Raw genomic sequence first — 17075 nt, 5'->3', positions numbered from 1 at the left:
ATTCTAAGCGCTAAGTATACACATTATTAGGGTCAATCCAAATCCAGGCTGTTGAAAAATCCAAAGTGTTGGAGGATTTAGGATCTTCCTGTGGATTTTGTTGTAGCCTCTACAATCTATGCTTTCATTAAAATAATATATGTTCTAACTTTCCAGGTTCTGAAAGAAGCCTTTACAATGTTAACCAGTGCACTATCTCACAGGCTATACAGTCAGACAGACTGAAACAATACTACCAGGATATGTAGAATAATGAAAATATTTGTTCTGTATTTTTGTCTTAGAATGGATTGACCACTGATTCAGAAGCAAGAAACTACTGAGATATGACACTAGCTCCTCATTCATTTGGAGGTGGCAGTGTTTTAGTGGTTTTAGTGCTAACCATCTGTGAAAGAGCATAAAGGTAGCACGTCCCTGGAGGGCAAGACATTCAGAATGTGTGTCTGTTATGACTCAGTTAACAGCACTCTGCTTCGTTCTTTCCTCTTTGCAAAGTAAGAGTGAGACAGTCCACTAGAAGTTTGTTTTTTAGGGAAAAATGACACATCTGCTGTCCATTCTTTTTTGTCTCCGTGTCTGGAAATAAATGCTTCATTTCTCGTTGCATCTGGACATGGACAGAGCAACTGGAGGTACTCCCAAATCCCTGAGGTTTCTAGCATATTTTGGTTTAAACTCTTGCTCCACTCAGAGTTGGTTTCACCTACTTTTTGAGTCATATTTACATGCCGCATTTCTTTTGGCTGTATTTTCCGTGGTCACTACATCCCCCTCTCTATCTAGGCTAAAATTCTGAGAACTGCAGTATACAGGAAGGCCTTTACTCTTGCCAGTTCACATAGTCTACTTCTGGAAGCTCCTGAGCTGGAAGAGCTTCATACTTGGCTTTAGAGGACATATAACTCTTCATGAGCCAATGCCCATTGCTTTTAACTTAAACCATTTTAAAACTGATCTAAGTAATGCCAATTGGATCATCCCATTGAAAGGATTTTGCTACCAAAATTATTTGCATTGCCACAGCAGCTAATGCTGCAATCAGGAATTAAGCTACTATTTTACAAGACACTTCACAAACCCAGAACAAAAAGAAGGCCCCTGCCTGAAAGAATGTACAACATAAAGGTGTCATCTGGCTTCCTCGGATGTAAGAGTTGGCATGTATTTTGTTTGCCAGCTTTGCCACAGGAAAAAAATGTCATATTTAATTACATCCTAAGGTAACAGATAATGGGGAGACATGACAGTTGGATGGGGAGCCCAAGGACATAATCAGATGACACTGATCCACCAGCAAGTGAGGTATCATTTCACTTGCTCCTAGCTGTTGTCACTTTTGTAGACGTCTGGTGACAGTGAGTCAGTGAGAAGGGAGATGACAGAAAACACTGAGGGTCTTTGTAGATGTTTAAAGCATGTTGTCTCCTTGCACGAAAGACTGCTTAGGAGAAAACACAAAAAGTTTGAAAACTTTAGTGTGTGGATAGTGATTAGCATCACTGACTGCACAGAAGTAAATCTGATCTGCAAGAAAAAGGAGAGAAAGTAGGGGTAATGTGTTTGAAAGAAATGAAAAGCATTGAAAAAGAAAGCTTTATCCTAATTAAATTATTGAATATGAAATCCTTAATCCTTATTTTGATAAATTCATACAATTTAATGGAGGGATACAAAAAGGAAGTTGGTATGTTGTAGTGAAGAGAAATAGATCTGCATTTGTCAGGACTGTAGAACAGGATGCTGCTCTATCTGTGACTTGAGATGATGACAACAATACGGACAAGAACCTTTGCTAATTAGAAGAAGCTGCCTTTCCTTCAGAAATCTTCCATCAATAAAATTTAGCTAGTTTGTCTAGCTTGTGTGAGTCAAATATCCATCCTTTTCCAGTATCAGAATTGTATGCTTGAAAGAAGCAAATTTCCTATGAAATCACGTTTTTCTCTCTTTATACACAGATTTCTTGTTGGAGAAGAAATGATGTAAACATGAAAGAAAGCATAGGTATGAAAAGAAAATAGGCTAAAATGACTTGATTTTTCCAGGCAATTTGTGAGCATAATTAAAATGAGAAGGGGTTATATTAGCAGCCGTGTCCGCTTGTGGAGAGAACATCTCAGTATATTGAATTGTTGGGTCTAACTTGCATTTCTAGAAATGGTATTTTTTTTCTGAAATGCAATAGGGGGATGAGAAAACATTTGGATGTTTTAAGCATAAGATCCATTACTGCAAACTAAGTGATTCATTTGAAATAAAAGACAAGAATTCAGTTTTGACAGTGAATTCTTTCCATCTCATAGCCTCTTACAAGCACGACGTATCTACATAAAGCTTGAACAAGCTCTCAGAAATCCAGTGTCCCAATGATTGATAACTTTACTTGGCAGTCTGTATCACAAATATACTAACAGAAATACTAATAGTCTCTGTTAATCATATCCTCTTTAATTCTTACCTAGTTCTTGAGCATTTCCATTATGTGGCATGATTCAGAAAAGAGAAAAGGATATTACTAATAAAATTCTCGGTAATACCTCACACATTACAATAATCTCTAACTTAAATCATGTCATAAATGCTTGTATACTTTACAAAACAGTCTATCAAATTTTAGCTACTGTTAATAGCCAGAGAGGTAAGTCAACAGGCTTCCCATTCTTCTAGGTTTTGGTTTATATGGAGGAAATTACGGGTACATACCATGTAATTCAAATGGCTTTATAGAAAGTTGACTGGAACTAAAAGTTGGACTGTATAACTACCATCCTCCATCATTGTACTGATGAATGATGTTCATCTGTACATAAAAACCTGTTCACTATATTGTGGCTGTGTGATATAAAACGTGTATTTGGAAGTTCCTGTGCATAATGAATATGAGATGCTAGAAACCAATAGCAATTACTAGGGAGTGGATTAAGTAAAATCATGGACTATCAAGGTCCTTGTAATAAAACATAAGATATGCAATACTGTCATACTCCTTGAATTTAAGATTAAAAGTTTCCACTTTTTCTGACTTTCATTTCATACCTAAATTAATGTTTGGTTAGTAATACTGAATCCAATGTGTGAGCACAAAATGACTGAAAGAAAAATAAACTGTCAGGCAAATAATTGATAACAGCTACCTCGGTAGTTAGTGAGGAGCAATTGCTTAAAAGTAACAACAAACTCTCAGGGTCTCAAAGACAAAAATGTCTGAAACTGAACATTAGATGGTGACTGTACATCCTAATCACCTTTTTCAGGTCTTCTCTACTTCATCTTTTCATATTCACTTGTTCTGTCTTCATCTTAAACTGAACTGAATCATCAGGCTTCCTACTCTGAAGAGTTGAGCCTTAGTGCACTCTCCCTTCTCTTGTCACAGCATGGTCACTCATTGCCCCTCCTTCCAGGCTGCTGTACACTTCCTCCTGAGCTCCCACCACATGCACAGGTGTTTTTCCCACATTCTGGGTCGTGTTTTCTGAATAGATGTAATGGTTGCAGACAGCCACTATTCCCGTGGGAGTGGGATCCCTGCAACCCTTTTATACCCATTCCTTTTTGGAAAGGTGAGAAACAGTTAATGAACTGCATGACAAAACATGTCAGAAAATCATCTCACACTACAGCCTACACATTTTTGGAGAGAAAAAAATAAGCCTAAGGCCCCTAAGTTATATACTAATATGTACAGCTATAAAAATTACCATAGGTCTAGAAAGGACAAAAGCCTCACTCATATAAAAGATATATATCTTAGTTACATACTTTACATATTCTCTTAGTCCTTTTTTTTTTAATAGTCTGATTTCAATTTATATAGTCTGATTTCAGTGTTAAGACCCATGTTTTCTTACCGATAAAGTCTAAGAAATCCAGAAGATCACCGGTGAGATAATAAATATTTTATTCACACAGAGCTGTGGCAGCCAATCGGATTGCAAGGTATATAGCAGACTATATACCTAAATTCCATTTACATACATTCAGATTGTTTTTGGTATTAATAGACCAGCCATATAAAGGCTATACTGTTTCTCCAGAATACCTGTAGCACTTTTATTTGCATACTACAGAGAACAGACTGGGAGTATACAAGCCATGCATTTTAGTCTTCTAGGAATTTGATTTCTAAATAAATCATAAAAGACATACATGCACATCTAAATGAGGAATATTAAAATTCTGAAAGTGTTTTCAAAGTTTTTATAAAATCGGGAACAAAGGAGAAGAAGTATCCTTTAAATAGTAAAATTTTAGGTTATATTTTACCTGCACTGGTATGCTTAAAGGGTTTATGTACCTTTTGAGTATGAAGAGAGATATTTTATACCTAATCATGGAATACATCAAAAAAAGTTAGCCAAGAAGATAATATTTCTGGTTCCATACATGAAATGCATGTTTGACAGTTTCAGAATGTATTTGTAAAGAAACATGTAGTTTATTACTGCCTCCAGGCATGAAGAGATTTATGCACTAAAGGTTTCACACAGGTTTTTGTTTGACTACCGCTGTACTGTTCATGCAAAACATATGTACTTCTAATGACAGCTTCCAGCATGCGTTCTTTTAAAATAATCCTGTTTTTCAAGAGTTAAATGATCACTATTCTGTGCTATTTATAGTAGAGAATAAATATATTTCTCTGCTATATGTTTATAAGTATACTGTAAGCATAAGTATATACTAAATATAGATGTACGATAAATATATGTTCCATGTTTATAAATGAATAATTAGGAATATATTTGTAAATATTGTACTGCTATTATAATTTTAATGGTTTGAAAAATATGATGTATTACCAAAAGATAACATTTACTGACAGTTTCATTTTGTATCATCATTTGTTTTTTTTAGAGAACGAAGGTTAAGATGGCAAAGTTCAGGAACATTTTTGCTTGAATTACACTGAAGTCCAATTGTCTTTATTTTTTATTGGCAGAATGAGTGTCTTTGTAAAGCAGTGACATTATAATGCCCTGTGTTCAGCTTGTCTTGCAGCTGGCACCAGGAACATTTCTGCAGGAGCTGAAGTAGAAGCCCCTTTTTGAGATTTCTTCTAAATGTAAATGAAAATATACTTAGATTTGATTTGAATATAGTAGAGCTGATATTAATGAATATTATACATGCCGAACAGCTACAAGAACTGCAAAACCAACAAAATGCGTGTCAGGGCTAAAAACCACCCTTGCATCTCAGCAGGCCGCACAAAGAATCACGAAACAGCAACCTCTTTTCCTGCATGGGTACTCTGATGGCTCCTTGGGGTGCTGCCTGCATCTGTGCCATTGTACTCGGATGCATCTGAGCAGGACAGGCAGAAACATCCCCCAGGACAGACAGGACAGACAAACAGCACTTTGCCAGTTCTATTTACCCATAAAGATACCAATATTAGCTAAGGGAAATAGTGAAAGAGAAGCCTAGAGGATTAGAAATCTTTCTTTTTTCAGTGAAAAAATAGGAGTTCCTTACAGGTTTTTCCCCAAAGCTCAAGAGTTACCTGAGAGTCTCTCACTTTCTGCAAACAGCCTGACCACATTCCCAAAAACTTCTCACCCCACTGCCGCAGGCCATCTGATGGACAGGAGGAGGCCAGCAACCAAGCTCTGACATTAGAAGAACAACAACTTTCAAGCATCCATGTCAGTACAGGGATCTTTCCAAGACTGGTTCAAGTTTACGAACAGAAAAGCTAGAAGACCCAGTTTGCTTATATAATACTTTTTATCTAGTTGAATGTCTAATTTCCTTGTTTTTCTCCTTGACAGCAGCCTCCAGGAACGGGATAGTCACTTAATCATCCTCTACCTTTCCTCATCTTTCCTCATTTTTTTCTTAAACCACATTTAGTACTTTCAGGCCTTGATCCTGTTTCCATTGCAGAAAATGGCAATAGTAGCAATGACACTTAAGCTAGACACACACTTAGTCTCTTTTATCAAGATAACATCATGTGCAGGTAGATGAATTTCCCGAGAACTTTCTTGAAGTCCTGTATCTTTTCACTTGTGGCCAAATGTTACAGAACCTGCGTACCTTCCCCCACTCTCTAGCTTAAAATATATGTATTTTTATTAGCTTTTAATGCATTTAGAATTACCCAAGAAAATGACAGCCTGAAAGAACAAGATGTGCATATTACTGGATCTGCACTTTTTGTTTATATCTATCCTGCACGTTTCATTAAATTGCTGAGATATTGAACAAACTTGGTTACCTCAGGCTCTATACTGGCATTTGCAGTAGACATGCCCTTCCTGCTTTAGTAGGCCTATCTTCATTACTGTCTACCTGTTATATGCAAAATCCTGGTATACTATGCTCTCATCCTTTTTTATTTCAAGGATTTCATTTATCTCTAACTACTTTCATTTCATGCTGTTCATTTCCTTTGTTAGGAAGACTGCTTCCCACACAATCCTTTCCTCTTGTTTTTCATAATTTTTTTTCTTCTGTGGGAAATAAATTATTCAGGGTGTCAACATACTTGAACTGGAACTGAAATGGAGGTAGTTATAATGAAATGCTAATTGGCAGGAAAATTACAAAGTTGTTCAGAGCTATTAGGTCCGCCAAGCAGCTGCCAGCAACACTATGCGTCTCCCCTACTCTTCTTCCAGTTTACTGATTTTCACCAAAATGAATAGGGCGTTGTTCTTCAATTCCAAACTTTCAGAAAACGTTCCAGTATTGATTGGATGCATCATTTGAATGTAATCACATGAAAAAGAAATGGAAGAATGTTTTTAAGTTGAATACAACCGCTTTTGATGCATATTTAGGGCGTGCTTCAACATTATACTTTATCTGTTGGCACACACCTCTGTTGTGTCAATGTAATTCTATACAGAGGCTGTGCTATAAACGAGATTGCTTCTATTAACACGGAGTATTCACTGAAGTGCCTTGCAGTGCAGACTCCCCAAAAGTTGCATCAGTAAACTCACCACTGCCACAATTCTACCTGAGAGATATATGTATGTGTAGTGGTTTTGAACAGGAACATCATCAAGAAACTTAACAGCAGAAAAATTGCAAGTTAGAAGCTCATTATTAACTAGTTATCACTGATGTTGTCAAAATGCTTCTGTCCCTTACCTGTTTGCTACAGCTACAGGGTAAGGTCCCACAGCTGGTGGACTGGAACTGCTGAGGAACAGTCAAAACACTCTGTTATAGTACAAGCTGTGAAGTGGTGACCTTCGTCATAGGAATAAAGCTACCTCAACTATTTGTGAATAAAAACGTATGGGCTTTGATTTGTGAGTGAATGAATGTGGCATGCCTGGTGAGGTGGGGGTTTTATCTAAAACCAGGGTAGGTAGACTCATGACTAACTCATGCCATACCGGAGGCAGAATGGATAGCTAATTCATCACGGACTGCAGCCTTAAGGCCTTGATTAGCCCTGCCAGATTTCAAATGAAATACTGCCACTGCAGTTTGAGTGATACTCAGGATTTTGCTATTCAGGCCCCGCTTCCCGTGAACATACTCCACACGCCACGTATTGCTTTCGGCCATGTAACTACGCTGCACAGATTACACATAGGATTTCAAGTTTTCATGAGTTAAATAAAACTTAATAGGCACATCACAGACCTTAAAATCAAATTAAGAGGCTTTTGTAAGAGGTTATCCATTATCTGTATCAAAGCAATACCCACAGCCACCACCTATTGCTTCACTCTGAAACACACAGGCCCACTTTCTATTCCAGATCATCCACATGCCAAACCTTAAGGAACCTATTAACTTATGCACTTCAAAAGGCAGGTTGTAGGCATTTGCTTGCTTCCAGAAACAACTCCTTCACGATGTCAAACCCTTAAGAGCTGTTGGAGAGGGCTATTTCTCGATGAGTAACGTATTGAGAAGGGTTCTGGGCACACAGAAAGCCACAGAGATTTCCGAGTAACTTTCTTCTCACCTTCAGAACTGTAAACCTAAGCAGCACTTCACTCAGAAGCAAAATGCTAAATGTGTTTCTTTATTACCACACGGTAAACAACAGCTTCACCATCGCAGAGATTCACCCCCAGTGCTCGCTTGCTGCAGTCACTCACCAACACAATGACTCAAACTTCACGGCTCGGCTGAAACCACACAGCCAACAGCACTAACGTGTTTCAGAGATTCTGTTACTACGGTTTAAACCTCCTCCCCTGCTTTCTCCCCCGGCAAAGCAGCCTTCCTCGTTTTTTTTTCCTTCAGGAAGTTAAATCCAGGCGGCGGAAAGCCTCGTTCTCCCCCTGCACGTGAGGAAATAACAGACTCCCCTGCTGGACAGCGAGGGCTTTGCTGCCTCTCCATCCCTCTCCCCAAACTCCCCGCCGCTCCCCGCTGTCCCAGACCCATCCCGCTGCCCGCCGCCCGCGGCGACCCCACCCCGCCCCGGCTGCGCCCGCCTCCTCCCTAACGGCCGCCAGCGCCCCGCCCCGCCCCGCCCCGTGCCAGCGCCCGCGCGCGCAGGAGCCCTAGCCCCGCCCCCCGCCGTTCGGCCGCCCTTTTCCGCCCGCCCGCCCTCTCCTGGCAGAGCACGTGGGTTTCACCGGCTTCAAGCTCAACATCCGGCCCCGCCTCGGCGCTCCTGCCAAATCGTTCCGCCCGGCGCACCTGAGACGGCGGACGCTTGAGGCGAGCACACGCGCCGCAGAACCCGGAACTGCCTGTGCGGCGGAGCCGGAGCGGAGGGGCTGCCCGCGCCGGGCTCCCGCCGCCGCCGCCGCGGTGAGGGGGCGGGCGGGGCGCGCGGGGGTGGGGGGGGGGACGGCGGCGTCGCGCGCGCGAGGCGGCGGCGGCGGCGGCGCTGCGAGGCTCCCTCGGGGCCCAGGGGACGGGAGCGGAGGGAGGCGCGGGGCTTCGCTGGCGGCGGGTGGAGCGGTGTCAGGCGGTAACGTAGGTTCGCGTTGGGTTTGGGCGTTTTTTGCTCTGCCTCGAAGCAGGGGCGGCGGCAAGCTGAACGGCGTTTCTGGTAAGTGTGCGGTGCTCAGCATGTGAGATCCGTGGCATGTTTCTCAGGTGATGTTTTAGTATGGCCCGTATTAGTTGAAAGTGGCAGTTGCATAACTGCCTAGCTGTAGTAATTCTTTAGTTAAATTTTATATGAAGACGTTGCTTCTGTTTCAGAATTTTTATTTATTTTTTGATCGTGAGCATGCTGGTTGCTGATTCTAATACATACAAGTTGGAAACTCATGAATGCAATGAGATGTGTTTTCATCTTGAAATACATGTAGTCTGTCTGTAGGTGTGTGTGTGTAAATTATATACATTTTATATATATATATGTATATCTCCATACACACACTCTATTTAGAAGGCAGAGTTTGAAATATATTTCTTTTTGTATCACCAAACAGTCTGACTGTTGGTTTATTGAAAATTATGCTGACAGATTTGTAAGTAATATCTCATATTTTTTTCTCCCCTTAGTGCTTGGCCTGCAATACAGAAACCTTCCAGAATGCTGGAGTCCTATGTAACTCCTATTTTGATGAGTTATGTGAATCGCTACATAAAAAACTTAAAGCCTTCAGATCTACAGTTGTCACTCTGGGGAGGAGATGTTGTTCTTAGTAAACTTGAATTAAAATTGGATGTACTTGAACAGGTATGTGTTTACAGTTATGCACTGTATCTTTGATTTGAAAGAAGCTGACTAAATAACTTACATGGATCTGCACAGATAAACACTCATTTACTACTCACTGTGTAGTTTCCCCTTTCCCCCCCTTTTTTCCTCCTCATTTAATAACTTTTGTTTTAATTCCATGCTATTTACATATTCTGCAAGTACGGGGTGTGAAGAGAAAGGCTTTTTATGGACAGATTTCCTCTGTCATTGAGCATTGTTTTACAGTACAAACATTTAACTAAATTGCCTTCCAATTTTATTTTACTAGTCGTTTGTAGTAACTAATTCAAAATGTGGCGAACAGAAGGAGGACCCCTTTTGAATTACGGATACTAAACAGTTTTTTTTTTTTTTTTCTGTACAGTATTTTATGACTCCAGTTTTTATCATTCCAGTTGTATATAAACATAAAAGTAAGTGAGGGACAGGATCAGCTAGTTTGTGTGAATTAATTCAGAGGCTCTGTAAAGCTTAGCCTTAAAAAGAAAGGATTGATAAAATAAAGCACTTTATGGAATTTTAGAACCTGTGGCTTATGTGAACAGGGCAAGACTTAGCTTGAGGGACCTTTTCCTTCTATCTTTATCTGAGCTGACAACTTTGAGTTGCATGTGGGAGACAGATAAAAACTGTTCTTTACTTGATGTAGTGCAGCAAGTCTTAGCTAGAATTCTGGGTCCAGATGTAGTCCAACAGAAGGAGATGAGAGAAATGCAACAAAATGTAACAGGAGATTTAGACAATATGGCCTATAAAAGAAGATTGAAAAAGACAAAGGTTGTGTTAATTGTGGGTAAAACAAGATGAGAAAACAGTTCTGCATGCCTTTTATGGGTTGGACAAGAAAGAATGAATTAAAATGTACCCAGGGATGTTTACACTGGATGCTTGGAAAAACTTTTCTCCTGTCTTTTAAATCAGATAATGAGGGTACTGGAGTAGACTGTGGAGAATGCACAGCCTCTATTGGGAGTTGACCTTTAAAAATGTGAAAGAAATGTTTATGGCTAATTAAGTGTATTTGATCCAATTCTAGAATAGTAGTAAGTCTTTCAAGAGACTCTATTTTCTATATTCCTGTGAAGAACCTGATTCTTCTTCCAAGTGTTTGGTGGCTTCTGTACTTTTTTTCTCAAGGCAACTGCTTTTTATTTCTTCATTTTTTTTTGGTAGCTTATTTGTATAGCTGATGTAGATGACCACAGTTGAATATGTTCCTCTTGTGAATATTCAAAACCTTTTTTTTAAATGTGTATGTCCTAGAATCAAAAAAGTGTTGGTTGGAAAGGATTCTGGAGGCCGTCTAGTCCCTGCTCCAAGTAGGGCTGCTGCCAGCAGTAGGTCAGGTCAACTGTGGTTTTGTCTGCTTGAGCCTTGGAATCTCTAGCCTTGGTTGTGAAAACTTCCTCTTTTGGTAAACTGTTCCAGTGCTGTTGTACACTTCCAGGGAGAAAGTTTGTCCTGATAGCAAATGGTGAGTTGGAGATGGATATATTGCTATATATCCTTGCTATTTGCCTGGCCCTGCTAAGAGTTTGCCTCTATCTTTGAAAAAGTTGCAGTTTGGTTGCCTCTGGCATCCTCTTTGCCTGCCTGTCTGTTGGTTGGGCACATATATATCCAGTGCAATCCGTTGCTGTCTTAGCTCTTGCAACATATATGTTTAAACTGGCTTGTACTTGGTTTTCAGTGGCTTAACTTAAACTGTCTGGATTAAAACTTTATTCGTGCTGATTGTGTGCCTAAAGCTGAATTTTTAAGATGTAAGGTTTTAGTTAAAATCCTATAGTATATCTATGAATGAGATGTAGAAAAACACTTTGTAAACCATATTAACAATTCCTTCAAACTGTTTTTATGAGAAGGTCTGAACTCTTCTGGTGGAAAGGAGGCTTGAAACTAGATGTAATTTTGTGCAAGCATGGCCAAGGTAGGAGCCAAGAGTCTTCCTAACATTAGAGTGTGAGGTGCTTTGTTTATCCGTTTATTTGACTTCAATCGTGAAAGCACATTAACCTCCTCCCCAAAATAACTTAAGAGCTGAAAGCTGTACTTTGCAAAAAGTAGAGTTTTTATCTTTGGGTAGCTGTCTTCTCTGGAGGTTCTATGAGCAATCAATATCTCAGCTCTTAGATGCTAGATTAACTTTTCTGTACTACTGGTAGAATGGCTGAGATGGCGTCAGCCTGAAAGTGGAGAGAACATTCCTTAAAATTGCTCCTTTTGGCAGCTGATGACTGTCATAGTGCAAGGTATTCACGCATATGAATAGTAGCCGCCTTTTGGAGAGCTAATTAGAGACTTTGTATTGGTGCTAATCTGTCATAATTGCAGTTGTGATTATTTGGGACTCTGAACTTATGACATGCTAGGTTTGAAAAATCATGTCATTTGAAAGCCTTCTAAGAAGTCTAAGACTTGATTATGGTTTCAGTGTAATAATGACATTAGTGAACTTCACAGAAATATTCCAAAGGTAGACTTCATACTATATGTGAAGTATTAAATGCAAAATCTAGATAGTCTCACTTTTCATGTGGCATCTATAGAGTAGAGAGAACCTTAGGGTCAAGCAGTGCTGGAAAACAGGCTCTCTGGATCCACTTCTAGATGTTTTTCTGAAATGCCCTAGCAACTTGCCTGCTTGGCCTGAGAGCTTCACAGGCTTCTATATTTGACTGCTACTCATTCATATGAGTACTTAGTCAAAGTTTGTAGGTACCTAAACTGAGCGGAAGTGTAAAAGTGCTCAAGTCCCTGCATTGCTTAGCTTGCCAGGGAAGTTCTGAACACAAGTTTAGTCCCTGACTTTACCAAAACCTGCCAGTAGTTTTAGCCAGACTGGCTAAAGTGAACATAATGGCCAAAACTTTCACCTGGCATGTGGGAGACTTAAATTCACTTATCTTCTCAACTTGACAGACCTAGAGTTCCTGGCATCTAAGAGGTAAACGTAAACACCAGGTCAGATGAAGATGGCTATTGTTTCTTGCTATTAAAACCAGAAACCTATGCAGCCAGAAATGTTGGGCTAGGCGACTAGATACAAAATAAGGAGATGTATTGTCATTGAAACCTCATCATTAGAATACTTACTACTGAGAGTGCTGAATTAAATTCTGATGTGTTATCCGATGTTGTTGCTTTATTTGAGCAGTGCTTAATTTCATTGTTTTGAATCTGATATTTCAAGTCCTGAGACCAGGTCTGTAGCCACAGGTGGCTGTGCTTTCTGATAAGCGCTAGGGTCATGCTTCCCAGGAGAGTCTGAGGCTCCTGGGGAAGTCTTAGTGTTCTGGATCCCACACAGATGGAGGCATCTGGTGTGCTGTCCAGTGCTGCATGCCTGAGGTCCAAAGAGTTCAGATAAACCTGTGCCTTGTGTTCTCTGTTGACTAACTGCGGGCAGCAGGTGACTTATTGGGGCAGTCCCACCTCTGTGGGACTAAGAGTTCTATGTTGACTGGGTAGAGTGCCTAGGCATTTGTTAGGTTTTCTGGAGTGACTAGCTAGAGCTAGGCATTGATTTTGTAAGTGGTGTGACATCTGGGTTAGGCCTTTGGGAGTAAGAGTCTCAATTTTTCCAACAAGGAATTTAATAACTTTGTATTTACTGAGGGGTTTGATGTGAATAGGGCAATGCCTTGATTGTTGAAAATGAAAAGACAACAAGAAAAATAGACTAGCTCCCTCTCTAGTGAGTGCTTCCATCCTGATCATCAAATTAGGTGAGGGTTCTGCAGAAGAACTAATATGACATCATGTTATTAAAAAGGACGTCATAAACTACATAAACCAAGGGTCCAAATTAAGGTGGCGGTTCTGGCATTCCTAACTTAGAATGTCTGGTTTAGTAACCTTAATCAATCAATTTCTCTCTCTCTCTCTCTCTTTCTTAAAAAAAAAAAAAAAAAAAAAAAAAAAAAAAAAAAAAAAAACCACAACCATTTGAATTGTTTGTTTTCAGTTCATGTATTTTACATAATGATATTCATCAAATGTAGTAAAAATAAAACATGTACAGAAATTCTCATTTTCTTAAGTCAAAATGTACCAAGTAAATCTTTGCTTTATGGAGTAATTTTAATTTGATTAGCCTTTCTGTCTTTACCACTACTCTTCTGTATGGCTTGTTCACTTAACCTTGAACGTTATTTTAACACCAGAAGAAAAGAGTACAAATTGTACTTACATAAAGAGAACAAGGAAACATGGAGCTAACTTCTTTTTTTTTTTTTTTTTTTTTTTTTTTTTTTTTTTTTTTTTTTAACTAAAACTCTTTATTTTCTAAGTGCCTCATACTTCTTGTGAAGGCCATTCATTTCTGTTTGTGGCTGATCTTAAGAGCACTGAGTTCTTACAACCCAGAAATACTAAAATACTTTTAGAATAAAATGTCTGTTACATATGCAAATACACACTCTTCAGAATAATGCAGGTTTTGTGTCAATTTTTAAGTATTTACTTCCAGCTGGTTCATTTCTGGTTGTTTTTGCAATAATGACATATTTTGCAGTAGCTTCATGTGAAAGAGGTAGTTTTAAACCTTTTTTTTTTTTTTTTAATTATCACAGGCACAGTAATGCAGATATTTCTTTTGAACAGACTAATTGTAATATGTGCATGCAAACAATTATGAAGCCAGTTGTCAAGCCTGATGTCACGCTGCTGATTTGAGGAGGGAGAAGGACATTTTTATACTTCATACATTCATAACAAAAAAATAAAGTTTCAGTATCTTCTTGATATTTGATATATTTCAGCAGTTAACTAACTAATTCATCTTTTTTTATTTCTTTTTTTTTTTTTTTTTTTTTTTTTTTTTTTTTAAGGAACTGAAATTACCATTTACTTTTTTAAGTGGTCATATTCATGAACTTCGAATTCATGTGCCATGGACAAAATTAGGATCAGAACCAGTGGTCATCACTATCAATACAATGGAGTGCATCTTGAAGTTAAAGGATGGAGCTCAGGTAAGAAACATGACAAATGTATTTCTAATGCTAACAGGTTTACAAGAATAATAGCTTAAAGAGTCATCTGTTTAAGCTATCAGAAGAATCTGAGGTGCAAAGTTGTAGTGCCTGTTACTGTCTCGGTGGTTAAAAAACGTTGTTTCTGTAGATACTCTTAACTTATGTGCATGCATGCACGTGCACATACACGCACGTGCACATACTAACAGCTAAATGCTAAATACTTTTCTGAGGTTATGGTGAGATTTCAAGGCCAGATGTTCCATGAGAAATGTGTTTTAGAAGCAGCAAATTATAGCTAATTATAGAAGCTACAGAAAAAGTTTTGTAGCACATGAGTCTGTGCAACCCAGACCTAATACTTGATGTTAGACCTTGCAGATGGCTACTGCTGGAATGATCAGATTTCCTGCTTGTATGGTATTTGAAACTTAAATTTTGTGGTGCATACAGCAAAAGGTCAAATGTCATGAATGTAAAGCATTCTGAAAACAAGTATTTGTTACAGATGTTTAAGATACAGAGGTAAGAAAGGATTTTTTTAAAATTACAACTGACATTTGGACAAATTATTCAATGGTATGTACACTCAGGAGAATAAATTTGGGTCTATGCCATAGTAGGATTTATCTTTGACTAATAAGGATGTAAATGAAAACACTTCTTTTGCTGTTTCCTGCAGATACAGTTTTAAGAAGTTGAACATTTGAATTTTATTTCTTAACTTACTTTTGGAAAATCTCTTAAAAAAGGGAATGTTATGTCAAATTCTTGTGTTCTAATATCTACTGTATGAGTGTGCAATTGACTAAGACCATTCCTTTTATCATAAAAATGTTAATGTAATCAGTTAATGAAAAACCTGAATGAAACAAATACCATTTTTCATAGAAATATTCTAGTAAAATAAACTGTCAGTGAATTTAGCTCTGACTGGAATTGTTTTGCCAAGAACTTTATATAATCAAAAACCATAATTGGCAAGAAAGTTTAGTTTAGTCTAATTCTCAAAAGTTTATGGGCTTAATCCTGCGTTTCCTTCCCTTAGGCAAAACTTCTAATGAGTTCTTGTATAGTTTTGCATGAGCAAAAAGTTCAGTTCTGGATCTCAACTTTGTGTGATGTATCTGTCCATGGAAGGCAGGGGAGAGGTATTTCAAAGAATATTTGTCTTGGGAGATGTATGGGGTTTAATGGACACATTATACACCATTTGAAGGTACAGTTGAAGGGACCCTTCTGAAAATTGTGAATGATGAACTCCTCCTTTATCTATTTGAGGAGTTTTGGAAATGCTTCTGTACTTTACCTCAAGGGATGCTGTTTTGTTGTTGAATTGGTTGTGTTGTTGGTTTTCATGCTATTGCCGCATCTCCTCAACTGAGATAAAAGTTTGGAGTAGACAGTAAGATGGGCAGTAGTGGCTCAACTTCTTAGAAAAGGAGAATTTTAGCATAAAAGTAGGAGAAATGTTGCATAAGTGATGAATTTACTCAGCAATATACAAAACCCACAGCATAGAATTAATGCTATTTTTAGCAAATTTCAGAGTTAAGTATTCTGAAGGTCATTGTTCCCCCCCCCCCCCCCCCTCCCCGGCCTCTTCTGTGTTTTCCAACTCTTGTTTCTCTCCTCTGCAATATAATGCTACACTTCTGTAACTGGTGGACATATTAAATATGTTTACTTTATAAGAAAATAAAACTGTACTGCACCATGAACAGAACTTTGCACTTTTTGAAGTTTTGAAGGTTTTGAAGGCTTTATTGAATATGTTATGTAGGTACTCTGTGTTATAAATTTGGTTAATGCTAGTAACTATAGTAAAAATTTAGGCATACTTTTGCATTATGTTTTGATATCTGTCAGTTTAATGAACTGTACTTGGTTTATGGCTCCTGAATGCAGTCTTGTATAGCATGGTTGTCTACAGGTGGTTTAAGCACGATCACTTCTAATGTTATCAAATTCATGAAATATGTTGACAAGTCTAATTGAAATGTGTAAAACTTCAAGTGAATTTCAGAACCACGTTTACTTGTAATTTTGTTTACTTGTGGTAATTGCCTCCCATGAGATTGTTCTTAATGAATGCCATCTATTGTGATAGAGGGTAGGGGGATTTCCATTATTATGTGATTGTAATTATTTATGTTACTATACACAAAAGCTGTCTGTCTAGAGTTGAGGTCTCCTTGCTGAACTACTCTTGATGTGTGTGGTTTTTTTTTTTAATGTTATCTTTGATACCTATTCATTTTAATAGTGGTATCTTTTTACTTCAGTAGATCTGATCTTCATCTTGAGTACTTACATTTATATGCAAAGTTTAAGCAGAAGAGTGGATTACTTTCTGTAGGACAACTCTCTAACTATTTATGTCTGTAGGACAGCTCTCCAACTATTTATGTCTTCAACTAATGTTGCTTGAACTCATAATCTCAAATTAA

General features: G+C 38.4%; 1 protein-coding gene across 13 annotated transcripts in view; it reads left to right on the top strand.

Moving 5' to 3' along the window:
• Positions 1-8659: 8659 nt before the first annotated feature.
• Positions 8660-17075, top strand: part of VPS13B (vacuolar protein sorting 13 homolog B) — a 460401-nt gene continuing 451985 nt past the window's right edge. For 12 of the 13 annotated variants that reach the window (XM_062570474.1, XM_062570471.1, XM_062570467.1 and 9 more), the window contains exons 1-3: positions 8660-8739; positions 9445-9622; positions 14479-14622. In XM_062570474.1, coding sequence (XP_062426458.1) covers positions 9476-9622; positions 14479-14622 — 291 coding nt within the window. In that variant the 5' untranslated portion in view covers positions 8660-8739; positions 9445-9475. Of the gene's footprint in view, positions 8740-9444; positions 9623-14478; positions 14623-17075 lie in introns of those variants that run through there. The other variant, XM_062570472.1, reaches the window with a different exon arrangement.

Source organism: Rhea pennata, chromosome 2 (genome assembly GCF_028389875.1).
Source record: "Rhea pennata isolate bPtePen1 chromosome 2, bPtePen1.pri, whole genome shotgun sequence".
Taxonomy (NCBI): domain Eukaryota; kingdom Metazoa; phylum Chordata; class Aves; order Rheiformes; family Rheidae; genus Rhea; species Rhea pennata.
The sequence above is the reverse complement of the archived record's forward strand: the minus strand, read 5'-3'. Positions and strand labels throughout refer to the sequence as shown.